At 41.4% G+C, this 27,708-nt stretch overlaps 1 protein-coding gene and 1 long non-coding RNA gene across 3 annotated transcripts in view; one reads left to right on the top strand and one right to left on the bottom strand.

Moving 5' to 3' along the window:
- SYNPR (synaptoporin) overlaps positions 1 to 13,913 on the bottom strand; it is a 320,817-nt gene extending 306,904 nt beyond the window's left edge. The window contains exons 1-2 of one of the 2 annotated variants that reach the window (XM_045493415.1): positions 13,671 to 13,913; positions 13,495 to 13,560 (exon numbers count right to left, since the gene is read on the bottom strand). In XM_045493415.1, the coding sequence (XP_045349371.1) occupies positions 13,495 to 13,560; positions 13,671 to 13,688 (84 nt within the window). In that variant the 5' untranslated portion in view covers positions 13,689 to 13,913. The remainder of the gene's footprint in view (positions 1 to 13,494; positions 13,561 to 13,670) is intronic. The other variant, XM_045493416.1, reaches the window with a different exon arrangement.
- Positions 13,914 to 14,050: 137 nt separating this feature from the next.
- LOC123605813 overlaps positions 14,051 to 27,708 on the top strand; it is an 81,483-nt gene continuing 67,825 nt past the window's right edge. The window contains exons 1-2 of the long non-coding RNA XR_006715901.1: positions 14,051 to 14,127; positions 24,173 to 24,279. This is a non-coding gene — a long non-coding RNA (uncharacterized LOC123605813). The remainder of the gene's footprint in view (positions 14,128 to 24,172; positions 24,280 to 27,708) is intronic.

The following is a 27,708-nucleotide window of genomic DNA, read 5'->3' as shown; positions in this document are numbered from 1 at the left end:
CTAATGTTTGTGATTTTAAGTTAATAAACATTTTATTTCTACATAAAATGGCTCCAGATAACATGTCAAAAAAAATTCACCTCAGAATACATATATGCTCAGTATGTTTGGATCATGGCAGGCAGAGAAGGGGCAGGGGGTCCTACAGACATGGCTTGAAATCCTCCTTTGGTCATTTACTTATTTTGTGTACAAATGAGCCTTATAAGGTCATTCATTGTAAGGTATTAATGAGATTGTGTACATAATGTAGGTAGCACTGACATATACAACCTGACACACAGCAAGAGATCATTTCTTTACAGCCATTACAGTGAACTCCCACTATTTATGGGAACTTTGTCCTTTTTTAAAACAAAGAAGTATGTTATTCCTTTTGGAAAATAGCTTCACAAATGCATGGTCACCTTGCCAAAGCCTGTAGGCAGCCTGGGGCTCCAATGTGTCTGGGACACTGATCTAGGACTTGACAGTCCAGTCTAATCGTTCTTTCCTTTCAAACCACACCTGCCAAATTTTACTATCCCACTCAAACTCATTTGGGTTATGAAGACCTGATCTTTATGGCCTTTAATATGAAGAGTGTATGTGTGCATGTATGGGGGGAGGGGAAGGGAGGGAAGATATCTAGGAATGTCTAGGAAAAAAAAAATCACACTCGTGAATTTTCCAATTTATTATTTCTACACATTGGTGGTAAGAAAGAAAGAAAATAAGTATGTATTGAATGCTTGCTATGTGCCATTACTCTTTGTAAATATTATCTTGTTTAATGAACACAGTAATTCTGCCTGCTAGTTATCATGATTTTCACTGGTATAAATATGCAAGGACCAGAGAGGTTAAATAATACGTCCAAAGTCACATAGCTTCTCAGTCATAGGGCTGACAGTCAAGACCAGGTATTCTTTTTTAATGTTTATTTATTTTTGACAGAGAGAGAGAGACAGAGCATGAGCAGGGGAGGGGCAGAGAGAAGAGGGTGACACAGAATCCGAAGCAGGCTCCAGGCTCTGAGCTGCACAGAGCCCAACACAGGGCTCGAACTCACAGACCGCGAGATCATGACCTGAGCCGAAGTCGGATGCTCAACCAACTGAGCCACCCAGGCGCCCCAAGCCCAGGTATTCTGTCTGTACCAGATGAGGCAAAGGTAGCAAATAAAGCCAGACATGAAAAGACACACACAAATCAGTCTGCAATTTAAAATCATTTTAAAAGGAGAAAAAGTATAATACTTACACCTCAAATTTACCTACTGTGGCTGGTAAACTTGGTGTCTTCCCCTAAAATAGCTACAATACCACTAACAATTTCATACAGATTCTTTTTAACAAGTACATATCTTTTAAGATAAATTTCACATTCATATGTAATAATCATGCTTTTGCTTTCAACTGTTTCATAAGTAGAATTTGTAATGTTTTTCTGGCAATAGAAGTTCTTATATAAATTCTAGTGGAGGATTATGAAACATGCAAATAAGCCTCCCCCCTTTCCTCAAACAACTGCAGCCAGAGAAGAACATTAAAGGTATCACATCAGGCACTGCCCAAAGAGGAAAGATTCCCTGGATACCTGAGGTCTAGTGTTCTAGATTCAGGGTTAGTCAATATTTATTGAGCCCTCTGATAGGAACTTCATGCATGTTAATTCATTTTATTCCACAGCACTGTGTTAATGGATATTATCCTCATTTTATAGCTCAAGGAGATGAAGGGAATTGTCTAAACGTTGAGCCACTGATTCATTTTTATCTTTTAAACATATTTTTGCTGTAGGTAAAATCCCTAGAAATTGGAAGTTCAGCAAACCTGATTTGCCTATGAACTCATCCAAGTTCTGTGACTGAACTCAAGCTTGTGGCTCTAAGTGAGCACACTCTTAAGTCATCATGATAATCCCTACTTATCCAGCTACACCATTTTCCAGCTTAAATATCTCCCGGGATTTGCCATTCTTCACTCAGTTCATGGGTTCATACCTAGTAATTTCCTGGTATTGCTCTTTCTTTCAATCTAACCCTTCTGCCTTCTCAGTTCTTTTGGATCCCAGCTTCAGGAAGGAGCCCAGGGGGGATGCCAACTGTCTATCAGGTGCAGGCAAAACCATCAGGTGAATTAAGGGCATGAAAGCATAGCCAGGCAGTCTCATGGTAGACCAGATGGATATGTGAGCACTTCTTGTTAAAGCCATAGGGGGTATGTCTTTTTATTTGGCACACAAATCCTTCAAAATAACAAATCCAAAGACTGGCAGCCCACACACACACACACACACACACACACACACACACACACACGGGAAAGACAAAATTCATTTGCTCCTTCTGCCTCCACGATGGAACCTTTGGCTTGAGTAATTTATCAGGCACCAAAAAAGAATTTAAGTCTTCACATCTTGCTAAATATCCAGATCCTTTCTGAATTCTACAGAACTCTTCATAAGTATGTTTTCACAACACATTCCTGAACGTGATTTCTGTATACAATAGATCAGTGAATAAAGATTGTGTTAGAGGAGCTCCTGAGTGGTTCAGTCAGTTGAGTGTCCGACTTCAGCTCAGGTCATGACCTCACAATTCTTGAGTTCAAGCCCCGTATAAGGCTCTGCACTGACAGCTCAGAGCCTGGAGCCTGCTTCGGATTCTGTGTGTGTCTCTCTCTCTCTGCCCCTCCCCTGCTCACACTCTGTCTCAAAAATAAATAAACATTAAAAATTAAATAAAAAAAAGATTTTGTTAGAAAAGAGACCCAAGATCAGCAAATCTTTATCAGGGAATGGGAATATTTTTGAGGAGTAAAAAGGTCCCTAAGAGGGTTTGGACATCCCTAGTTATTATGGAGACATTTAAATTTTGTTTGTGCTCTGGTAGCATGATAGTGAAAAGGGACCTGAATTGGGATTGAGAAGACATGACTTTAAGAAGGAATGATATATATTGTTCCCACTGTTTTCACTGGAGAAATCATTTAATTTCAAGACCTAAGGGTAATGAGTAGTCGCTATTAATGCGAGCTAAGACGGAAAAAATGATTAAGATGAAGGAGTCTGCCATTCAATTGCCTGGGTTCAAATCCTGGCTCTAGTCACTTACTAGCTGTATGACTTTAGGCAAGTAGTTTGATCTCTCTAGGCCTCAGATTCTTCATCTGTAAAAAGGAATTATTGCTTGGTCCTTCAAAGGTGATTGTGAGATTAAATGAAATAATACATGTATAGCACTTATTAAAGTGCTTGTCTCTACGTATTAGTATTCATATTACTTGTATCTATTTTATGATCATCTCACAATCAATGTGCTCACAACAGAGAGATAATAACAGAAACAAAAGATAATACGGCAATAATAAATTGAGCAAACTTTATGTTTATACTGCGCTAGAAATGTTAAATTCATTTATAGGTAACATATCATCAAGTTTAACGATCTCTTCCTTAGTTACAGTTAGGAAGACTTAGTATGGACTAGACACTGTGCTGAAGGTTTTGCAAACATTATCTTACTTAACCCTTATAGTGACCAAAAGATGTGACACTTATATTCCTCCTTCGATGGCTGCAGACCCTGAAGAACAGCATGATTATGCAGTCACCTCCTCTTTCCATGGCTGGGAAGAAGAGCCAGTTTTCCAGCATAAGGCACATGCCAAAGCCCAGGCTCCTTCACCCACCATGCTGCCTTTTTTCATGGTGGTTCTTGCTTGTCAACCAATTTCTCTCCTCCTCTCCCTCAAACAAACAGCACCTATCACACCAGGCAAGCCAATGACTCTTTCATGAGTAGATATTCAGGACAAAAAAAAATTAAGTGGGATAAGAATCTTAAACTAAAAACAAACAAAAAACCACATTAGTGCGTTCCTGTTTTCTACCACAGGAATAAGCACAAGAACTAGTTAATGTAGTAATTAATGTAGTATTCTAACATTAAGGGCCAGAGCTCAATTAAAAAAAATGAAGTGTAGGGGCGCCTGGGTGGCGCAGTCGGTTAAGCATCCGACTTCAGCCAGGTCACGATCTCGCAGTCCGTGAGTTCGAGCCCCGCGTCAGGCTCTGGGCTGATGGCTCAGAGCCTGGAGCCTGTTTCCGATTCTGTGTCTCCCTCTCTCTCTGCCCCTCCCCCGTTCATGCTCTGTCTCTCTCTGTCCCAAAAATAAATAAACGTTGAAAAAAAATTAAAAAAAAAAAAAAATGAAGTGCACGTGGTTTGAAGGAATACATTTTCCTTCACAAACGGATTATCTAATCACAGACAAGACCTCATCATTCCTTTAAAGAAGAGGTGTTGAACAAGTTGGCCTAAGCTCTGGAGCCCTGTGAGCTGAAGAGCCAAAGGTACACCCCCTCGAATAACATTACCAATGTGAGTCCACCAAATGATCTCATCATAGAGAATTCCAGGATGCTGGTCCCAGATATCAAAGACGTAACATCTTGAGAAAACTGCCAGCACTACCTTAAAGGAAGGTGTACTCATAAAACAAATGATGTATTCTTCCACTAGACATGTAAACTTCTTACTATGCCGAACGTGCCGGTGACTTCAAGAATTATCCCTCCCACTCTTCCCCTGAAAGAACAATGTAGGGAGACATGTTTTGAGTCTCATGATCCTTTTCATTCAGGCTGTAAGGGACAGAGCCAACAGTGGGCATCTGATCCATGGGCAGCCAATCCATAGCCTGCCATGGCCTGGGGCTGATAGCAGTGTCCACACTGAAAGAAATATTAGCTGAACCGATCACATCCCTTCTCTTAGGACATTAGATTAGAATCAGGGAAAGAATGGGGTAAATGGGAAGAGACAGGGAACACAAAGAGATGAAGCAGGACAGTGGTCAAAACACAATAACGGCAACATTCTTGGTAAGGCAGTTGTCCTCATTGTCCTGAACACAAGACATGAGACCTACGCCTCTTTCCTTCCTCACACTTTTGTTGTGTTTTGGTTATTGCCCTCACACTTGTATTGCTATAAGAGTTCACCTCCTTTATTGTACAGTGAGGATGTCTACAGCTCCTGTCTTTCTTTTAATAGTTGACTCGGCCTAGGTGAGTTACTCTGCTCCACAACCAAAAGTAACAGCTGAACAATTATTCCTATAGGAGTCCTTAGGATTCCTCCTCACGATGAAAATCATGAAGGCGAATTTACACCACATCCAATGTGTTCTCAAGGATTCATTTATTCAGTCTTTATTCTCTTTCCTCCCTCTCTTCTTCCCCCCTCTTCCTTCACCTAATACTTACTGAGCACCTACTGTCTGATGTTTTGATGGGATTTGTAAACATCTCCATAGTAAGAGTTGTTCTTACTCTGTGTCAAGCACAGTGTTAGACACTTAGAATCTAGTAATGAACAAGACAACTTGTCTTCATGGAGCATTTAGTCTGCCTGAGAAGCTAAAATGCAAACAAGCCATTAAAGAATGTGCTTGGGATGGGGCACCTGGGGGGTTCAGTAGGTTAAGCATCCAACTCTTGATTTAGCCTTGGGTCATGATCTCACGGTTCATGGGTTTAAGCCCACATCGGGCTCTGCACTGACAGTACGAAGCCTCCTCTCTCTTTGCCTCTCTCTCTCTCAAAATAAACAAATAAACTTAAAAAGAAAAAAAGAATGTGCTTGGGGAGCCATCAGGAGCCTGACTTCTTCCAGTGGAACCAGCCTACTCAGAGAGGTCCTCCCAAGAGAAGTGACATCTAAGCTGACACCTCAAGGGACAAGAGGAATTTGTCATCTAAATAGGGCTGGGTTAGAAGAAAATGGTGGTATTCCATGCAGAGGAAGAGACATTTGCAAAAGTCCATCAGATCAGCAAGAAACCATCACCAAAACATCTAAGAAATGTGAAATGTGTACAGAGCAAGAAACTGGATTTCAATATGAGAGACTGGAGGGAGGTTGGTGGTTGGGAAGGACTCAACCACTCATAGAGAGAGATCAGGCGCTCACACTTTATGCCTCAACCTTCACACTAGGCCAGTTATCTTATGCTGCCCAGAGTCATTAAAAAAATTTTTTTAACATTTATTTATTTTTGAGAGAGACAGAGACATAGTGCCAGCTGGGGAGGGGCAGACAGAGAGAGACACAGAATCTGAAGCAGGCTCCAACTCTGAGCTGTCCGCACAGGACCCGATGCGGAACTCGAACTCACGAACCACGAGATTATGACCTGAGCTGAAGTCGTAACAGACTGAGCCACCCAGGCACTGCCCAGAGTCATTTAGACTGGAAAAAAGTATTTCTTTATCATTACCATCATGATGATTACAATTATCTTTACTTTTAGAGGACATTTAATAGTTTACAAAGTATTTTACATGCCTGATCTCACTTAAAATTTACAACACTGTGAGAAGCAAAGGGTATTGCCCCAGTATTCAGGTGAGGAAACTGAGGTTCTCAAAGAAAGGATACGATAATAGAATGAACAAGAATAATTACAAATATAGCCAAAGTCAAACACATGCCTGAAGAAGATGAAGACTCAAAGAAAAGTCATGTATTTCTACACATATTCCTTAGGGACTATTTTTTTTTCTCTTAACACGTGACCTTTTCTTTTCTTTTTGAAGTTTATTTACTTTGAGAGTGGGGAGAGGGAGAGAGAGGGAAGGAGAGAGAGAGAAAGTGAGAGAGAGAGAGAGAGAGAGAGAGAGAATCCTAGGTAGGCTCCACACTGTCAGCCCAGAGGCTGAATCGCGACTTGATCTTACAAACCGTGAAATCATGATCTGAGCCAAAATTGAGAATCGAACACCTAACCAACTGAGCCACCCAGGGGACGGGACTTTTTTGTTTGTTTGTTTCCCCCTTACCTGGATCAGGAAGAGACGTAAATCCTCTGGGGAACAGAGAACTAAGAACAATGTCTCTACTTGAGCGTGAAGGCAGGATCCCTACCCTGGGAGACTCCCAAATGCCAGGTATAGCTGGGTATCAGGGTGTGGTTAATAACTGCCTGAGGTTGATCCTATGAAAGCCTTCATCTACAACCTGGAGAATTCAGTTGGATACATGTAACTCTTCCAAACATAAGCAATGTCTACGGATTATGATTTAAGAAAAATGAGGAAGATTCTCTCCCTGTACCTCAACAAAAAACTCTGGAGAACCAACTGCCTGCAATTCTTTCAAGAGACCTTTTCCTGTAGGTTCCACACTGACCTCTCTGCAATGTTCTTTGAAATGCAGATACTCCAAGGGCAAGTTCCTGAAGAATCATTTATGCAATGATAAAAACAAATAAAGAAAACACAACAAAAAACCCCAACCATGACAGCATGGTATACAGAGAGAGGGGCTTAAAGAGGTACATGCAAGGTGAATACAGATTTTCTACTTCTGAATTTTGCCAAGATTCTAACTCGCAAGAGGTTTCCGTAATGTTCTAAATTACCTTCCAATGGATTTCTACTTTCTCCTTTTTCATCATCCCCAGAATCACCCAAATCATTATCATCATTATCATCATCATCACCACCTTCATAATTTGTTGAGCGCTTTTTATAGCCCAGGCACCGTGCAAGGTGGTTTACTTTCATTAAGTCATTTAATCATTATGGCAACCCTTTGAAGTAGGAGCCATTATCAATCCAATTTAGAGATGAGAAAAATAAAGTCTAGTGAAATTAAATAAATTGTCCCAGGTCACCATGCTAGTGAAAAATAAAATCAGGATTCAAATCCATAAGTAACATTTTTCTCTTTTTTTTCTGTATTTATGGGGCCAAACACCAACAGTCTTAATAAACTTGGAAGTGCATCAAGTGATGAATCCATTAGCATACTGGGGAGTTGCTCTTTTATGATAAGTGTATTTATTGATTCATATTCCAATCACACATGATTTTTGTCACTAATTGAGAGGCTAGAAAGTTATAATTAAATCCACATTAATGTAGCTTTGAAATTACATCAGGCCCTCAATGACAGATTGCTGCTCATAATTTAAATATCTCGCATGTTAGAATTCCCTGTCTTGTTTATACTTAGGAAAAAAAGAAAGACTTGTCTGACTCATGCACACAGATTTTTTTTAAGAAAATTGAAAAAAAAAAAAAAGGACCACAAAATGAGATTAAGTTATTGGCTTTATAATCATAGTCTTTTTCTATGTATTTTAAATGAAGAGATACTAATTTTTAATTAGAACCTATTCGACCTTGGTTAATTAATAACCAACGTAAAAAATAAAACAATATAAAAGACAACTGATGTCTGTTATATTCGTCTCTAAATGCAAACCCTCCTTGGCATTTTCAGAAAAGCCTTCAAAAATATATCTTAGTGGGTGAGATAAACACTGCAAATAGGACAGTATCTGCTTTTTAACATTTCTTTGAGGATTAGAGATAAGATACAGCAGGTGCCTGCCACACTGAAGAAGGCAGAAAAGTGCAGCATTTAAGAGAATACATTTGGGAGTGAGAGTGCTCAAATCTTGGCTTTGCCACTTCCCACAATTTTGTTCTTGATCAGTTAGTTAAGTCCCTGCGCTTCATGGTGAAATGGAAATATTAGTCATATAGATTTTAATGTGCTGAGGTATTAAAGCACTAAAATATAGCGCCTCACATGAAGCCTGCATGAGAAAGGTAGCTCTCGTTCCTTTTCTCATTAAGTGTTCAGAATGGTGATACATTATGTTAATTATATATATCTTATTAACTATATTATTGCTTTATTTTGTTACTACCAATCATGATTATAAACGCTATTAGTATCAAGTAAGCAGAATGTTGTCTTCTGTTTGTTTGGAAAACATATTTGAGAACTTAGATTCAGGGATGAAGTTTATGCAAAGCAGGTGCCTCCATTTACATGAAGTAGTAGCCCCTATGGCTCATCTGTCAGACACACTGCATCTCTGGATTGGCTGGCTTCCAGAAAGGAAAAGCAGAAATGGAAATGTGAAGTTCAGGGTTGTTGCAGAAATGGTATAGCACAGTTTGAGATGGGTGTCAAAGATTAAGGATTAGAGGAATCAGGCAATTTTACCTAGCAGTAATTTCTATAGGGACAGAATTTGGACTTGAGGATCATGATGCTGGAAGACTGTGCTGAATATCATTTGTGGAGCTGAAGTCCTTTTGATGCCCTTACATCTACACTAGTCCTGGGTGATGGAGATGTGTTGGGGTCTGCCACATTCTAGTACACATAAATCCACAGGTGTATATTCAGAGCTTTGTAAATAGTACAGGGAAGAAAGAATGTGCTGACGATACTTAAAAAAAAAAAAGACCAAAGTCCAACTAGCAAAGAACTGAAGTAGCAAAGTAAGAGTGATCAGTGGAAGGCAGGATTCTATTAACTTAGCTTTCAGAGTAAGACTGAGAAATGGGGTAAATGTAATATTTTTTTTTTTTTTTTTTTTTTTTTTTTTTTTTTTACCATTTCCAAATCAAAGTTTAAGAGATTTGCTGGATCTATTCTATCATCATGGAATAAATGAAACAGACCACTGGGATCAGTGTTATGTCCTGAATTTTGAGTTTGACTCAAAAGATAGTGAGAAGTCCTTGACCTCATTTAAGTAGAGATTAAGAATTGCAAGTTTTGCTTCAAAGTCTTTGAAATTGGCTAAAGCTTTCCCCTGAAGGCTTAGCTTTTATACATTATTTAAACTTTAAATCTACTATATCCATGAGCCTTTCCTAAGCAAAGAGCACATAAAGTGCATGTTTCACCCTAAGGCTATAAATCCAAAATCAGTGGATGTCTTTAGAAGTAACACAACTTCATATGGCCAATCCATAGGAAATCATTCATAATATAAGTTATTTTAAAAAATTACAGTTGTGCACAACTGCAGACAAGTGACATGCCTGTGGTTCTTCCTGTATGACATAGCTTTCCTTCACCCCCTCCTCTTCCCATTGCACCTCAAATTACACCCTTTGGAAAAAAATCAGCTTTAATGGTTCTGTGGTACACATCTATGCTTTTCTCTATGCTCAAACAAATCTGTTTCTCTTTCTCTCTCACACACAACTATATGTCCCTTTTTCTATTTTTTACAAAAATAGTATTATACTCTGCGCATTACTTTGAAATCTGATTGAATAAATTGTTGACTAAAAAAATGAAAGCCAGGGGCGCCTGGGTGGCGCAGTCGGTTAAGCGTCCGACTTCAGCCAGGTCACGATCTCGCGGTCCGTGAGTTCAAGCCCCGCGTCAGGCTCTGGGCTGATGGCTCAGAGCCTGGAGCCTGTTTCTCATTCTGTGTCTCCCTCTCTCTCTGCCCCTCCCTCCGTTCATGCTCTGTCTCTCTCTGTCCCAAAAAAATAAATAAAAGTTGAAAAAAAAATTAAAAAAAAAAAAAAATGAAAGCCACTTGTTTCCATTTAATGGAACTTAATTAAACTTGTTTAATTTAATTTTGTCAAATATTAAGAATGAAACCCTTTTTTTTTGCACTTGACAATTTTATCAAAGACAATTACATATACTGACCTTAAGGTCAATGCACATTAATTTAACTCATTCTTTTTAATGGCAGTATAATATTTCATAACATATACGAATCACACACTAATGATTTTCCTATGAATGGACTTACTGTTTCCAGCTCTTTCCTCTACAAATGATGTTGCAGTCAATATCCTTGAACATATATCTTTATACACACTTTTATTTATAAATACTGAAAAACAAAAGGATTATAGTTCAAAAATTTTAAGGAGCACCAACTTTAAAGCTGCTTTCCATAGAAAAGGAGAAACTGGGGTATTATTAGTGCTCTGTCATCATTGATTTTCACCTTTAGCTCATCACTTAACTATTTACCAAGAACTCTGAAAGGCACTAGGGGGGAACACAGAGACAAACAGAACAAGTTTCCTGCTAAGAGATCACACGCTCTCTCATTGTCACTATCTCCTACAGAAAAAGATGGCTCAGAGAGGCTCCTTCTACTAATGCATACGGTAACATAGATATTCCTTCTCTCTCTCCACTTTGTTAAACTTGCTCAGTAACTAACCTTCTTCTATTTCTCTGCTTTCACCTCTTCACCTTAGCACTTATAAAAGGTAGATCAAGGGGCACCTGGGTGGCTCAGTTGGTTAAGCATCTGATTTCGGCTCAGGTCATGATCTCGCTGGGTTTGTGAGTTCAAGCCCCACATCGGGCTCTGTGCTAACAGCTCAGAGCCTGGAGCCTCCATCAGATTCTGTGTCTCCTCCTCTCTCTGTCCCTCCCATGCTCATGCTCTGTCTCTTTCTGTCTCTCAATAATAAATAAACGTTAAAAAAGATTTTCAAAAAGGTAGATCAACTAACTTCTCTGACTTTTTAAGCTTTGTTTTGGTTTGTCCCCTTGTTTCTTTTTTGTTTGTCTTTGTCCCTTATTCAGGCTCTCTTCCACAAAGAGAATGTAGTAACTGATCTGCAAGCATAAGCTATTCCACCTTATAGCCTTAGAGGCCTAAAAGAGAGGAAAGACTATAAATATTTTAGGTGTAATAAATGTTCTACTAATCCTTTCCCTCTCCCTTTCTCTTTCCTTCTCCCTCCCTCTCTCTCTCTCTCTCTCTCTCACCACGCACATCAAGAAAAAAACAACTATAATGCAGTGTGATAAATTCTCATGAATAAAATGTAATGAAAGCCCAAAGAATGGGTTGAATCATTCTGTTTGGGGTAGAGGAAAGGAAAAGGAGGCAATATGAGAGACAACTTCGTGAAGGTAATATTTAAGCTGAGGTTAAAAGACACACATTTGTTTCCAGGCCTGGGGGTGTGAGGACGAAGGGAAACTTAGAGTGCTTTTGAGTTTTGGAAGAAAGCTGGATAGCTTAGGGTAGTGGTCCTCCAGCTTAAAAGTGCACAGGAATTATCTAGGGAGCTTGTTTAAAATGCAGATTCCCGGGCACCCATCTTCCCAATATTGTGAACTGATGTCCAGAAATCTGCATTTGAAACAAAGTCACCCAGGTTTACTGTACTTGGAAACATACTGGTAGAGGCTGTGTGGTGAGTAGTGACATGGAATGATGCTGTCACAGGACTGAAAAGAATACAGATCAATGTGTCAGGTAAATGACAATGTGAGACAATCAGAGATACCAGAAAATTGATGTCAACTCTTTGAATTTTGTTTTGAGACACAATGGCTTGGCAATGGAGTTCTGATTTTGATCAAAAAACCCTGCTTTTCCACAGGGAATGTTTATTGAATGTCTGAATGAATGAATGAGGGCAGAATTCTGAGAAAGCGACCGGAAGCCTCCCAGACCATGAGCCCTGCTGGCTTTGTTTAACCTGGCTGTAAGGGCCACTGTTTTATAATGGCCATCCTGAAACACTAGTTCAAGCTTTCCAAATGCTGTCTTGATGTATGTCAAACTGATACATTCCTGCATTTTAATGCAGGTCCACAAACAAGGCAAACGTGATTACCCTGTAGATCATCCGTGTAAACGCACCACAGTTGTGTAGCCAAAGCCACACGCTAGCCCTTGGAGCTAAGATCAGGGAGGACGGGGCACGCTCTTACATAATTTCCCAGCTAGTCAGTGGTAGGGCCTGTGATTAATGCTACATGACGGGCTTTGAACTTTCTGTCCAGATAGGTCCGCTTGCCTCTCAGAGCTTCTAGCAAGAGAGAATGTGCGACCTGCAGATTTCACTCTGAATAACCATCATCCCAGCCAACAACACCAACACTGCTCTGTGGCCCCGTGAGTAGCTGTTTCTGTGCCTCCCTGCTTGTCAACAGACAGGTTGCCAGAGGACTGGCAAAATGTTTTTTTAATAGGGGTACAAAGCCAAAGAGTAACAAAACTTCGGAGAGCCCAGTGGCTGAAGAAAGCTATACCAAGAAGGCTGGGGGCATCGGGGGAGGGGGGGGGTGGTAGGTTGTCCTGGGAAAAATCATTGGAGCCCTCGAGGAGTGGCTGGGGTAGAGAAATTATAACGTGGAAGGAAGAACTCCTGCTGCCTCCACCAACAGCATTGACAGCCTGGAAGCGCCTCGCTGGAGCTCCCGCAGGGAGGCTGACCGCAGGCTTCCAGCATCCCAGTCCGGGCGCAGAGCTGCCTCAGTGCTGAACAACTTTCGAGCTCCGCCAAGTGGAGGCCCAGCCTTCAGAGAGTCCCTCCTCTCCAGCCTTCACCGCCCCCCCCCCCAACCCCGCGAAGAAGTGCAGGTGAGGCCCGGAGCCTCACCTCCACCGGCTCCCCTTCCCACCTCTCCATCTCCCGGGGGCTCCCGACAGCAGCCCCTGCGCGCGTGCGAGCGGGAGGCGAGAGGACACCTCGGGGCGCCTGCAAAAGCCCGTCCACATTCCCGCGGCCAAGCTGGGTCCCTCCAGCAGGTCCCCGCCAGCCCAGAACGGCACCTGCGGAGTGGGGAGGTCTTTGCAGCGGGGGCCGAACCCCGGGCTCGCAGCGGAAGCCAGCGGAGGGCGCCCCTGCGGACCTCGCCTCACCTGACGGCTCGCCGCCCGGCCCCCCTCCGCGCACACAGCCCGCACTCACCAGCTCCAGCGCTCGCAGGAAGGCGAGGGGCTCCTTCAGCGCCCGGAACGTGCCCGCGGAGGCCAGCTTTGGACGGGCCAGACGAGAGAGAGAAAGAGAGAGCGTGAGGAAGGGGCTGGGGCGCCTCTCCGGACCGCGGGGCGCCCCCCCCCCTCCGCAACCCAGGTCCGCCCTACCTGACTCACGGGGTCCATCGTCTCCTCCCTTTCAGATGAAGTTCGGGGGCCGCCGCCGCGCGGTCCTCGGGGCCAGGAGCCCCGCGTCGGGAAGCGCCGGAGGGGCGAGGCCCGGGGCGTGCAGGAGCCGGCGGGGGCCGGGGAGAGCGGGGCCGGCGCGGGCTGGCTGACGCTCGGCCGGCCGTGCGCTCCGCCAAGCCTGCGAGCCCCGGCTGCGAGCGGAGGCAGCCGGGCGGCGGGGAGGGCGCGGGGAGGGGGAGAGGCGGCGGGAGGGGGAGCGCCCGGGGAGGGCCGCCATTGGCCAGCTGCCGCCGGGAGGGGAGGGCGGGGGGCGGGCGAGGCCGAGCGCCCCGCTCCGCCGTGCGTTCGCCGCGCGCGCCCGCTGCCCTCGGGGCGCGGGGAGAGCCGGCTGGCTCCGTCGGCAGCACGGTTCCCAGACTGAGGACGGGGGCTCCAGGTGAGAGAAGGGCACCCACCCCTTACCTGGGGAGGTGTGTGAGGTCCGGTGACTTCTGAACGCCGAAGAGAGCCTGTTGACTCGTTGGTCCGCACACGCCTTCCGGGGGCGCCGTCGGCGCGGCCAGGCAGCCCGGGTGCCGGAATGCAACCGAGAACGGGGTAACGCGGCCCCTTCCCCCAGCACCAGGAGAGGGTCGGGACCGACGCACGCAGCTGGAAGGGACGGGGGGGGGGGTTCAAAGTCAGCTTGAATAGGGGACTGTGCGCCAGCAGGCTAATTCTCGAGGCCACTGTGTGAGGTCATGCCCACGTTAAAGGTAGAAAATAGGCTTACAGAGGCCGAATCAGCCAAGGTAACACAGCTCGTGAGGGGCCAAACAGGGATGGAAATTCAAGTTCCTCTCAGCTCATGCTCTTCCACCGAGACCCTTTGGCGAACAGATAACCCCCAATGAAGCTCCTCCGAATTCATCCTGTAGTTGCTGAGTCCTTGCCTCCCAAACTCCTACCTTTTCCCTCCCATGGGCTGCTAACCTTGCCCGAAATAATAGCTAACAACAACCAAACGAGTTCCTTCTGTGAGTCAGAAATTGCGCAAAGGGCTTTATAAACAGCATTTCACATAGTCACAAAACCCCCATGGGTTACTACACTATTCTCATTTTAGAGGTGAGGAAATTGAGGGCCATGGAAGGGACGTGGTCTGCTGTAGTTTAAACAGTTGATAGATGACGAAGCCAGAGCTGAATTCAGAAGGGCAGTAAAAGAGAAGTGGGGTAAGGGGTAGAGGGGAGGAAGAAAAAAGGAGGAGGAGGAGAGGGCTTAACCACTCAGTCATGTTGCTGATAGGCCCCTTCCTTCTCACTCGCTTTGGACTGGATTCCACATATGAAGTGGTCTCCGAGCAACACAGATACCCCATCTGTTTACTACGAAGATTTGCCAAAAAGGTCTGGAGTTTGTGTGTGTTGGGGGGCGGGTGGGAGTGACTAATAGTTAAGAGTGGGGGATGAAAATGGAAATGAGTAGTTAGGAGTCTGCTAAGGGGAGCCCGCAGGCCAAATATGGGTAAGAAAGAGCACATCCAGAGTAGATGCCCCCCGCCCATGGATTTTGTTTGAGAAGACTAGAAATTTCGTAAGAACTCCCAAGGGCCAGTTGCACCATCTGCAGTCAGCCAGTTTTGTTCCTACTGCTCTTCCTACATACACAGTCTAAAACAATTGGAAACAGTTGTTTCAAAAATAAGCCATTATGCAACTTAACAAGGGGAGGGGGAGAGAAGGCAGTTATCAAGTACTTAGTATGTGACCTGACATTTGTGTATATAATCTTGTGTGTGAAGTTGCTTAGCCTCTTCAAGACCTCACTTGTCGTTTTAATCTGTAAAATGGAGCCAACAATATCTACCTCGGCTGTTTGTTACCAGGACTCAATGAGACTTCGTAGATAATGTATCTAAGGCAGTCTAGCACATCATAATCTCTCCACGTGTATTAGTTATATTTCTCAGTGCCCACACTAATTAAAAAAAAAAACAAAAAGCAAAGGTGAAAGTTCAGAGGTTCTCCATGGAGCTGTGGTCAGTTGTAGCACAGTCTTGCCACTCTCCACAGCACCCCTCCTTTACATAGCCCTGCCTTTTTGAACTCAGGAGCTGCCATTTTATTTGCTTTGGCCACTGAAATACGGGCAGAGGTGATGTGTGCATTCTGGGCAGGAGTTTTCAGAACCTTTAGAGATTTGCCATCTTGTTTGTTTCCTTATACCACCACGAATACAATTTATTACACAGAGGCTACTCTGACAGCCTGAGTCCTGGCATAAGACTGATGAAGACCAGGGGCACCTGGGTGGCTCGGTCTATGAAAGCATCCGACTCTTGATTTCAGCTCTAGGTCATGATCTCACCATTTGTGGGAGCGAGCCCTGCACGGGGCTCTGCGCTGACAGCACAGATCCTGCTTCATGTTTTTCTTCCTCTCTTCTCTGCCCCTCCCGTGCCTGTGCTCGCTGTCTCTCTCTTAAAAATAAGTAAATAAACTTAAAAAAAAAAAAAAAAACATATTGATGAAGAGCAGAGCAGCAGCTGGACGTTTTGAACATGGAACCGAACAAGAAATGCTTTTGGGGTTGCGAGTACCTGAGACTTTTAGGTCTTTTGTGACTGCAACGCAATACAACCTGGGGTGATTCATACGAGGATTCACACAGCTAGGAAGTAACTGAACCATGATTCTGCCTGAATCTGTATGACCTCATTGTCCTTGCATCCTTGCTCTTTCCATCACAGTCAACTAGCTTATGGCTATAACATCTCCTGCTTAATGATGATAATTATAATAGCTTATATTAATTCAGTTCTCAGTGCATGCCAGACATTGTGCTGAGTGTTTTAAATACATCATTTAAACCTCACCTCAATCCCCTCTTTTATGGATAGTGCATCCAGTCTTAGAAAGGCTAGCTACCTTGCCCAGGGTCATCTAAACATAAACATCTAAACGTGGCTCTTTCGACAGAGAGAGTGATCTATTTACGCTGTTGCCCACTAGCATTTCATTTGAGCTGGGGAGTGGACACAGCTGAAGTGTGATTATTGAGCCTGTCCCCCTAGGTCTTTCTTCACACCCAACATCTCTCCTCGCTAATATGGTGGCAGATTTTTCCAGTCCTCCAAACACTATGTGAAGGAAGCCAGAATTGTGGCAAATGGCAAATGTGTCATAGCTTAGACAACAATTACACATTGTCACAGGATGCTTTTCACGTTCCGTAAATGTATGAGCTTCCGACAGCTGTATCACCAAAATAACCCAGAGTTCGGTATCACATTTGCAATGTTAAATGTTTTGTAGACTTTGGGGTTAGAACCTCTGTCTTCAGACCCAGAGATAACAGTGGGTTCCCTAAAGAGGTAGGCTAGGAGAAGTAGGAGGGATGGAATAAACACTGCCACAATATCATTCTCAGTGGCTGAGGGTGCCACCTTCTCTTCTGCCACAAGAAGACAAAAGATAACTTCTTTCTTATTATAACAGATTTTTGCATTGGCTCAACAATCATGTTAAGTAGGGTGAGGCGTAAGCAATCCATTTTAGTGGCCTGTATTGGTTATGTAAATCAGTTTCCAAATTCTTCTTTTATTTTCGACCAGGGACTTAGGTTGATGAAGACTTCCTTTGATGTGCCAAGGCAATTCATTCATTTACTGCCGTGGTTCTCAACAGAGGGAGGTTTGGGTCCTTCCCTCCCCACGGAGACATTTGGCATTGTTTGGAGACACTTTAAGTTGTCACAACTGGGTGGGGGAAGGGGGGGTGGAAAGATGCTATTGGCACCTGCTGGCATCCAAAGTGTTGCGGCCAAGGATACTGCTCAACCTCCTACAATACAAAAGAAAGCTGCGCACAACAAAGATTTTTTCAAAAAGTGTCAATAGTGCCTCCGTTGAGAAACCTTGACTTAACAAGTTAGGACTTCAACAAGTAATTCAACAAGTAAGGACTGCATGCTTATTATGTGCTAGTACTGTTCTCGGTACTATAAAGAGCTTGACAAAATCCCTGCCTTCACAGAGTTTACACTGTAGTGGGATATATTACAAATCCAATATGTTCCAGGTCAACATGTGGTAAAACAAGCAAATAAACAAAATTTAAGTTATAAAAACGACCATTTTGACTCTCACAGGGGATCAACATTACAAAAACTGAAGTACCAAACTGCAGTAGATGAACTTGAATTATTCACGCAATTAAATCTTGCTCTCAATAACAGGGAATAAATAACATGCTTGGGTTTCATCTTCCTATATCTCTTCTGGCAAAGAGGAAAAAGTAATTTAAAATTTTATCCATAGCACCTTAATACAGGAGGAAATACTATCCATATGTTATGACCTTTAAAATACTGGAAGTAAGTAATGAGTGGAAGTCAAATGTCATATATTGAACTCTCTGCTTATGCTACTAACCTAAACTTTCCAAATCTTTCCTTGACTAGTGAGTACAAAAGCAAAGCCCAATAGCATGTCTCTGTAATTATTTGCTTATAAATTTGGCTTGCATGGGGCTGGTACACAGTCGAGGAGTTGGTGTGGAAATATTTTCAAGAATTCGAATTTTACAATAAGTGGCAGTATTATCTGTCAACACACAGATCAAGTAAAGCCATCTTTATTTATGTTTCAGTCTTACATGGCTGCAACATAGGGGCATTCGGGTGGCTCAGTCAGCTAAGTGTCTGACTCGTGATCTCAGCTCAGGTTTTGATCAAAGGGTTGTGAGTTCAAACCCTGCTTTGGGCTTTGTGCTGGGCTTGAAGCCTACTTTGAAAAAACTGGCTGAAATACAATATACAAGGATGTGTGCATGTTTACTTGGCTTGAAACTTCATCACAAAATAAGATTTCATAGGCGTCTATGGAATTACTAGCATTCAAATAAGATCATTCTTTTTTATGAAATATTTACTTATTTATTTTGACAGAGAACACGTGTGCATGCACATACACTCATTGGGGTAGGAACAGAGAGAGAGAGAGAGAGAAAGAGAGAGAGAAAGAAAGAGAATCCCAAGCAGGCTCCATGCTTAGCATAGAGCCCCATCAGACTCCATGTCAGGATCATGATATCATGACCTGAGTTGAAATCAAGAGTCAGATGCTTAAGTGACAGCCACCTAGGTGCCCCAGGATCATTCTTAATTAATAATCATAACTGATAGGGGCACCTGGGTGGCTCAGTTGGTTAAGCATCCGACTCTTGGTTTCACTTCAGGTCATGATCTCCCGGTTCGTGGGTTCGAGCCCCGCATCAGGCACTGTGCTGATGTTACGGAGCCTGCTTGGGATTGTCTCCTTCTCTCTCTGCCCTTCCCCTGCTTGTGCATGCTCTCTCTCTCTCTCTCTCTCAAAAATAAATAAACATTAAAAAAATAATCATAACTGATGCAAAAATTCAAATGTCAAGACCGATGTGGACTCACATCACAAAATGCCTTCACTATTTCTATTTGCATCTTTGTTTTGTTTTTTTTTTTAATTTTTTTTTTAACGTTTTATTTATTTTTGAGACAGAGAGAGACAGAGCATGAACGGGGCAGGGGCAGAGAGAGAGGGAGACACAGAATCGGAAGCAGGCTCCAGGCTCTGAGCCATCAGCCCAGAGCCCTACGCCGGGCCCGAACTCACAGACCACGAGATCGTGACCTGAGCTGAAGTCGGACACTCAACTGACTGAGCCACCCAGGCGCCCCTGCATCTTTGTTTTAAACAAAAGATGTCTGTGTAAATATGGCCTGGCTTGAACACGTGCAAATTTAGAAGACCAAAATGCATGTCCAAAGATTCACCATTGACCTCAGGGAATACGAATTGTAACAGTAATCATAATAATGACTCTCAGTATTAAGTAGATGTTGGATAGAATGCTGAGTGCCCCTATTGGCATAACTCAGTATCCTCATCAACCTCATAAGTCTGTATCACTTTCTTGCCTTGTGTAGACAAGAAAATACAGGCTCAGAGAAATGAAAAATCTCAGCTAAGCTTTTATAGACAGTAAACAGCAGAGTCATGATTTTTCTCCTATCCTTGTAACTTTCTAAGAAAAAAGATACTATGCAGTTTCCATTGCAAATTTGAAAATGTCACAAGCTTTAGGCAAAAATATTTTTCTTGCTGAAACATAAACGAAATGTCTCTGAAGAAATAAAGATGGGTACCATTGTCGACTCCACATACAACTTCTACCACTGTTTTTCCATGAACCTAATTAGAAGAAACTCCTCCCCTTCTCAAAGGCTCAATCATTCTAATTATTTTTATCTTTCATCATTAACTGCATTTTCCAAAATGCTTATCCTTCTTGACATTCTTCTTGGATCACTCCCATGTTTTCACAGACTCATAAATCACACCCGCCTTGCGTTAATCTCATGTCACCCACTGCAAGTTTTGAATGACGTAAATAAAGCCCAAAGAATGGATACATCTTGACTAAAGTGTTACTGCCTGAAAAAAGGGTCTAGCATAAGAGAGGATTACTCAAATTCTGGAAACAGATTGTGCTCCTCATATCCTGGCTCTACCACTCCCTTGTTATGTGACCTTGAGCAAGGCTCTTAAACTCTTTTCATTTAGCTTCCTTATAGCAAAATGGAGATTAACTGGACATCCACATTGCTTTGTAAGGAGGGATATATGAGTTTTCACAAGTAAAGGACCCTGAGTAGTACCTGGCATTAGAGAATCTGGTACAGAAAGCTGCTATAAAGCCAAGACATAAGACCTACCACAATGGTAGGGAGACAGCCTATGACATTGGCATCCCAAGTGACTATCATACACCACGACTTATAAACACTTAAAAATCATTTATTTTCTTCTATCTCCTTTTTTTCTTTTCAAAATTCTCATTTCTTTTTCCTTCAAATGTTTCTTGTTTTTTCCTTTCTCCTTAAACTCCAAGCTTGTCATTTAATCTTGGGAATTTTCTTCGGGAGGTTGATAAGAACATTGGTAACATTCTTTTTGGGAGGCTTCCCAATATACATACACTTTCCAAGAACATACAATTCAATGTGAAAGTCTTTTTTTATTTCTTTGATGTTTACAAGTAGAGCTTTGACAAGGGTTGTTAGGATGTTCTTAAAAAATAGTTTTACTTGGGAATATTTGCAATCTCCAATAATTTTATCCTTGTTTTAGGGAACAGTTACATACATATTCTTATAAAACCCTTACAGATGATAAAGATAGGAAAGATCAGATGAATTCTTTCCTATCTTTAATAAAAGTCTGTAATCCACATTAGACACTACATGCTTGTCATTTTAGTGAATTCTCCAGATGGTCTATAGACCTCATGCCTCAGTATGACAAAATGGCTTTTGTATCTACTCTAAATGAGTCCAAAGAAAACCCCATCCTATTCAACAATTATAACACATTTACTTATTCCTTACCAATATGAACCTTTAAGTCAAAAACAAACTCAGATTAATTCAAACACGAGACATTGGAAAATTGACCCTTTTGTCACTTCATGGTTGTAGTCTCTGCTGGCCAAGGTCCTTTCACACAGCTTGACGAGTGTGTGTGAGGGCACTGCTGGACCACTCACACAGACAAACACAATCCAATACCTAAAATTAGATCTTTACTAAATTACACTGCACTGCACTTTTGCACCTGCTTGGCAGATAATACCCAGAAGAAAGGTATAATTACATAGGTTCTTTGGCAGAAATAGAAGACAGGTTAAAACCCAAAAAGTCACTAAAAGAGAAGGAAGGAAGGAAAGACAAGAAACAGAGTGGGGAGGGAGAGAAAGAAGACAGAAAATGAAAGAATCCTTTCCCCAAATCATGGTCAGCAGATATCGACAGCTTTCTTAGAAGTGATTTCTAATGAGGATGTACTATGTGCCAGTCACTGTGGTAAGCTTCTTATACCACTACAAATTAGTTAGTATTATCCAGAGTTTGCAAATAATGGAACTGAGTCATGGATAAGTTGAAGACTTGCCCAAGTTCATACAGCTAAATGGAAGTGAAGCCAATAATTCTTTTTTTTTTTTAATGTTTATTTTAGAGAGAGAAAGAGAGAGCACGTGCACATGAGCAGGGGAGGTGCAGAGAGAGAGGGAGACAGGAAATCTGAAGCAGGCTCTGCACTGGCAGCAGAGATCCTGATGCGGGACTTGAACCCGTGAACTGCAAGATCATGACTTAAGCCGAAGTCGGATGCTCAACCTACTGAGCCACTCAGGTGGCCCTGTACCCAGTAACTCTTGAGAGCTTGGACTAATTTTATACCTTCTAATTATCCAAAATATAAAATATACATCGATTATCCACATTCTCTTCTTCTTTTTTTTAATTGTGGAAAGAACACGTGTGGATATTCAGGTTTCACAACATCATTTGCTGAAGAAACTGTCCTATCCCCATTGGGTATTCTTGATAATCTTGTCGAAGATCAGTTAAACATACATGCTTGGGTTTATTTCTGAGCTCTCTATGTTCCATTGATCTACATCTGTCTGTATGTCAGTGCAAACTATTTTGATTATTGTAACTTTATATTTTGAAATCAGGAAGTGTGATGCCTTCAGCTTTGTGCTTTCTCAAGATTATTTTGGCTATTCAAGGTCTCTGTGGTTCCATATGAATTTTAGGATTGTTTTTACTATTTCTGTGAAAAATTCTATTGGGATTTTTTAAAGTTTATTGTTTTGACAGAGAGAGAGAGAGAGAACATGAGTGGGGAAGGGTCAGAGAGAGAGGGAGAGAAAGGGAGAGAGAGAGAGAATCCGAAGCAGGCTCTGCACTGTCAGCATGGAGCCCAATGCAGGGCTTGAACCCATAAACTGTGAGATCAATGACCTGGAGCTGAAACCACTCATAGCCAGGAGTCAGGCTACTGAGCCACCCAGGCACCCTGCCATTGAGATTTTGATAGGCATTGCATTGATTGGAGATTGCCTTGGGCGCTACGGATATTGTTAACATTACTAAATATTCCAGTACGCAAATACACATTTCTTTCCATTCATTTATGTCTTCTTTAACTTCTTTCAGTGTTTTGTAATTTTCAATGTAAAAGTCTTTTACCTGCTTAAGTTTATTCCCAAGTATTCCACACTCTCAATCCTCGTATGTCCTACTAGTTTTCATCTCGCTACTAGTAATTTTTGCAATGTCATTTATTATTGAGCAGAGCACTTTTCCCATTTATTTTCAAGATTTCTAAAGGTTTTATTTTAAAGGATTCCTTATTTTACCATAGTGTTATAGGTTGTTAAGTACAAATGAGGTGATAGGAGCATGTTTGATTAAAAATATTAATCAAGCCATGAAGAGGCATGGGGGAAACTTAAATGCCTATTAAACATTGGAAGTCAATCGGAAAAGGCAGCACAGTATATGATTCTGGCTATATGACCTACCAGAAAAGGCAAAACTATGGGGACAGTAAAAATGACATTGTTTGCCAGAGATTGTGGTGGAGTAAGGGATGAATAAGTGACACACAGAGGGTTTTTCAAGCAGTGAAAATACTCCGTTTGATATCATGTGATGGATACATGTCACTTTACATTTGTCCAAACCTATGTTATATATAGTGCCAAGGATGACTGTAATGTAAACTCTGGACTTTTGGTGATTACAGTGTGTCAGTGTAATGTCATCAATTGTAAAAATTCTACCATTCAGGTAGTGGAAGGTGATAATAAAGGAAGCTATGCTTGTGTTGGGGTAGAGAGTATATAGGAAATCTCTGTCCCTTCTGTGCAATTTTGCTGTAACCTAAAACTTCCCTGAAGAGAAAATAGTCTTAATTAAAAAAAAAAATGATAGATCTAGCAACCATAGGTTAACATCCTGAAGTTAAAACAAAAAAAAGTCCATCATTACTTAGTGCCTTTATTTTACTAGCCAGGAACCCATCATACTCAATGATAGAATAACAACACAATTTTCTACAACTCTTCGAGTAGTGAAATGAATATGGGATTACTTTTTCCTTAGCATGATCTATAAATTAAGCAAGAGAAATGTAATTCTCTCTGCATGGCTTTATTTCTATATGAAGATTAATTAAAGGTAATGTTTTTTTTTTTTTGGTTTTATGTATATTTTGTGTGCATTTGTGTTCATGAGAGCTTATGAAGAGAAAACACATAATATGTTACACATATTTATAAAAGTAATACACATAAAACTTCAAATAATCTAGAACTACCTAAGGTAAGATTTTTTTTTCCCACCTCCTACTTCCATTGCTTACAGGAATATACAATTTTCTATATAGAAGTATATATGTGAATATATGTATATGCATATATATGAATATATTTTAAAAATATAATGTATATGTTATATCTATTTCAAATGACGCATATATGCTATCATTAATAAAAGTGAGTTAATACCATGTATATTATTACACAACCTACTTTTTTCACTTTAAATTTTAACAGGGTTTTTTCCTTGTCTCCACATACCAATCTGCGTCCTTTTTTTCTTGTGGCCAGGTGGGATCCATATGTGATGACAAGAGCTGTAGTGGCCACCTTGGAGTCAAGGATGAAGGTCATATCTGGAGGATGATAGCATCATCTGATCTTTGATCTGTTACAAGGTAGTACTTTGTTCATGCCATTATGTTTTGGAGTTTGTTAGATTGCCTTAGACTGTACCATAATAAAATGTCCCTCATTGCTCAGTTCCAGTGGCATCTATTCTGGGAAGCCTAGATTTCCACTTCCTTCAGTCATAAACCAATCAGAACTGGCCACTCATATCCCAGTGCTCTTTTCACTTTGAAAATGTTTCTTCCAGCTTATAATTCTCTGGTTTTGTTCTACTTCTTGTAATGTAATGTCTGATGTTAACAAAGAAGCCTATCTAATATTCCAGACTAAGTTAGGTGCCTTTGTCCTGTGCTATCTTAATACCCTCTACTTCTGTATAACAATTATGATCCAATTTACCTTGTCACTGTTTACCTGCCCACTATATTACGTAAGCTCCACATGGCAGAATCTTGGCTGCCTCCTGTATCTCCAACTTTGACAGGAAGTGTGGCACATCATAGGCTCACAGAAAATGCTTATTGGATAAATAAATGGTCTCCTTAAAGGTAGGAAATATAGATCAATCATATTTCTAGCCCATTCATTGCTAAGCCTGGTGTCTGGCACCCCTTTGGTGGCCTGTAAATGTAGAATGCAACAAACTAGGTTTGAATGGGATGCTACTGGAAAAGATAGGATGGGCTTAAAACATCAGTTCCTCGAAGGGCCGCGGGTAGGTATTTTTGGTGAACAGGATCTTCAAAAGTCTTGCAAAAAGTCTTACAAAAGACTTACCTGCCAGTGTTTCCATCAATAAATACGTTAACATTTCTTTATTTCTGAGAAATAACCACTGGAAGTAACAGTAAAAAAAAGAACCAGACAGGAATGGCTGTTACATAAATTCTAAGATGAGTCTTCTGTACCTTAAAAGCAGTTGTGTGACTTTTCATTTCAACTCGAAACCTCACACCCACCTTTCCATGGTCAAGCGTTTGTGAGCAAATTCATCATTAGTTAATTTCTTTAGGTATGGGGAAAGAGGTTCTACTTACACAAATGGGTTAGAATGGGATCATGAGTAACTTGTTATATCACCTGCAGGAAATTACTTCCCATCTGACGCCAATATACTATTGTACTTTGATCACAAACTCCACATGTCCCCCAGGCTCTTTGCTTCTTACACACACACATGTTAATGATTACTGTCTGATTGTTTTCTCCACATTCACATGTGTAGGATCTTGTTTTCTTCACATTCACCACGTGGGTAATATGTTGTGAGCTCAGTGAATATGGAGATGAAACCCCTATTTGGGGTTCTTGTCTCCTCCTGGACATTAGCCTCTCTCATATTCAGTTCTGCGTCAGCTCTCTTGCTGGACAAGAGAGAACTCCAAACTCATAGTCTGCAACACATAAGCAAATCATATCCTAGATTATTAAGAAAACAGAATTTATGCTTATATTTGGGGAAATAGATAAGTGGGATACTTAAATATGTAAATGGTTTCTCATTTATTATCATTAAAATTATTTGCAAAATACCTTCACAAATATGTTGTATATTAAAATTATATAGAAATTGAGAGAAGTACCTAGGGTTGATATGCTAAGTGAAATAAGTCACACAAAGACAAATACCACATGATTTCATTTATATGTGGAATCTAAAGAAATCAAGCAAACTAAAAAAAAACCCAGACTTTTAAATACAGAGAACAAACTGGTGGTTGCCAGAGGGGTGGGGTAGGGGATGGGCAAAATAGGTAAAGGGGCTTAAGAGCTACAGACTTCCAGCTATAGAATAAATAAGTCACAGAAATGAAAAGTACAGCATAGGAAATATAGTCAATAATATTGTAATAACTGTATGTGGCAGATGGTGAAAACATTTAAAAAAAAAAGAAATTTCTAGGTTGACACAGTGAAGAAACTTCAAAAAATAACATATTTGGGACATTTACTTTGAATCCTCAACAGTTCTATTCAACTCCCCCATATGAAAACAGGTTGATATTAAGTTCTCTAAATTTTCCATATTTTCCACAAATATTTGTATATAAACAGAAGTAATCACAAACACATGTGTTGTATGTATCCAGAATAGATTGACTGATGTGATCAGTACTCTGCAACATGAAATGGAAATTTCCTTAATATCACCCAGGCCTCTCCTTTTGCTGCCTGCATGTCATGTAGTCCTTGACCAGTATCTTCCTCTTTCAGAAGGCTCTGTGGGAGCTCTCAGCCCTCACTTATGACTTGGCATATAGAATCATGAATTAAATTCTATGCTCATTTTATTTGCTTATTTATATGAAGATTGATTATTCCACAGTGTGAAATAATGAACATTCAAGTGATGGGAAATCTGAATTTGTGAAACCATTTGTGGAGGTATTGACTGTTTGAGAATATTTCCACTGAAATGGATGATACTGAACAAATTGCCTTATTTTTTTGTCTCCCATGATTGCCCCAGGCCCCTGGAAGAAACCTCAGACATGATTTTGAATTGCTCTCTCAACAAAAAGTTATAGGTTATTTACAATTTTCTTGATTCTGAAATTTGTAATTTCCAATCTCATTTAATAATCAAAGTAGCAAAACTGAGTAAAAGTTAAATCTTTCCCTAAGCCCAAACCAACATGGCGGAGGATGCTGTGGATTGCTTCCCTCGCTCTTTCCTTGCTCCTCCTCTCTCCCTTGCTAACAGGTTTCTGGCAGAAATGAAGAGGGGTCAGTGTCAGTGAGTAGGAAGGCTCCTAGTTGACTGATACTGTTGTAAATTGGCTTCGTTCCCTCTCAGCCTGGAAGACTTTCTCTTTTTCAGAAGGACACTCCCGATCTCTACTATCAGGGACCACTCACCTGGCTGTCATTGACCTAAGGTGTGTGCTCCTGCCTCCACTGGTAACGTATTCTCTTTGCAGCTTCTTAGGAAACTGGCAGCGGACCAGGCTAAGAGGATCCATTACATGTAATGTAACATGTAATGTACATGTAACTGATCCATTACATGTGGCTTATGGGTGGTCCACAGAAAAAAACTTGTGAATCCTTTTCCCCAATAAACTTTGAGAGAGCAGCTCACCCCAGAGTTTCCATCTTTGACTTTAACATCTCTACCATTAGTTAACCCAGTATATTTCTCAGCAAGTAGCCAGACACCAGCTCACTTTCTCCAACTGCTGGGTACACACATTGAGCTCCACGTTCATGTCTGTAGGTTTTCAGTGAGCTCAGTGCAGGTCTGTAGTTTCATGCATCAGCTCTTAAAGCATCCCAGGAGAGCCCGGGGCCATAGTATAACTTTTGTGGGCCCTAAGCGACTTGCCTTCCTGGCTCTTTCTTTTCAAAAACATACTAAAATTTGTATTTTATAACTGCATTGGCGTAAAGATGAATATAATCCAGACTGGATCATATAAATTTTTTCTTCTAATTTTTAAAGGATACTGAAACATTTTTATGAGCCTCTTCATGCT

This window comes from Leopardus geoffroyi, chromosome A2 (assembly GCF_018350155.1).
Source record: "Leopardus geoffroyi isolate Oge1 chromosome A2, O.geoffroyi_Oge1_pat1.0, whole genome shotgun sequence".
Classification (NCBI taxonomy): domain Eukaryota; kingdom Metazoa; phylum Chordata; class Mammalia; order Carnivora; family Felidae; genus Leopardus; species Leopardus geoffroyi.
This window is presented reverse-complemented; position numbering and strand designations above follow the sequence as displayed.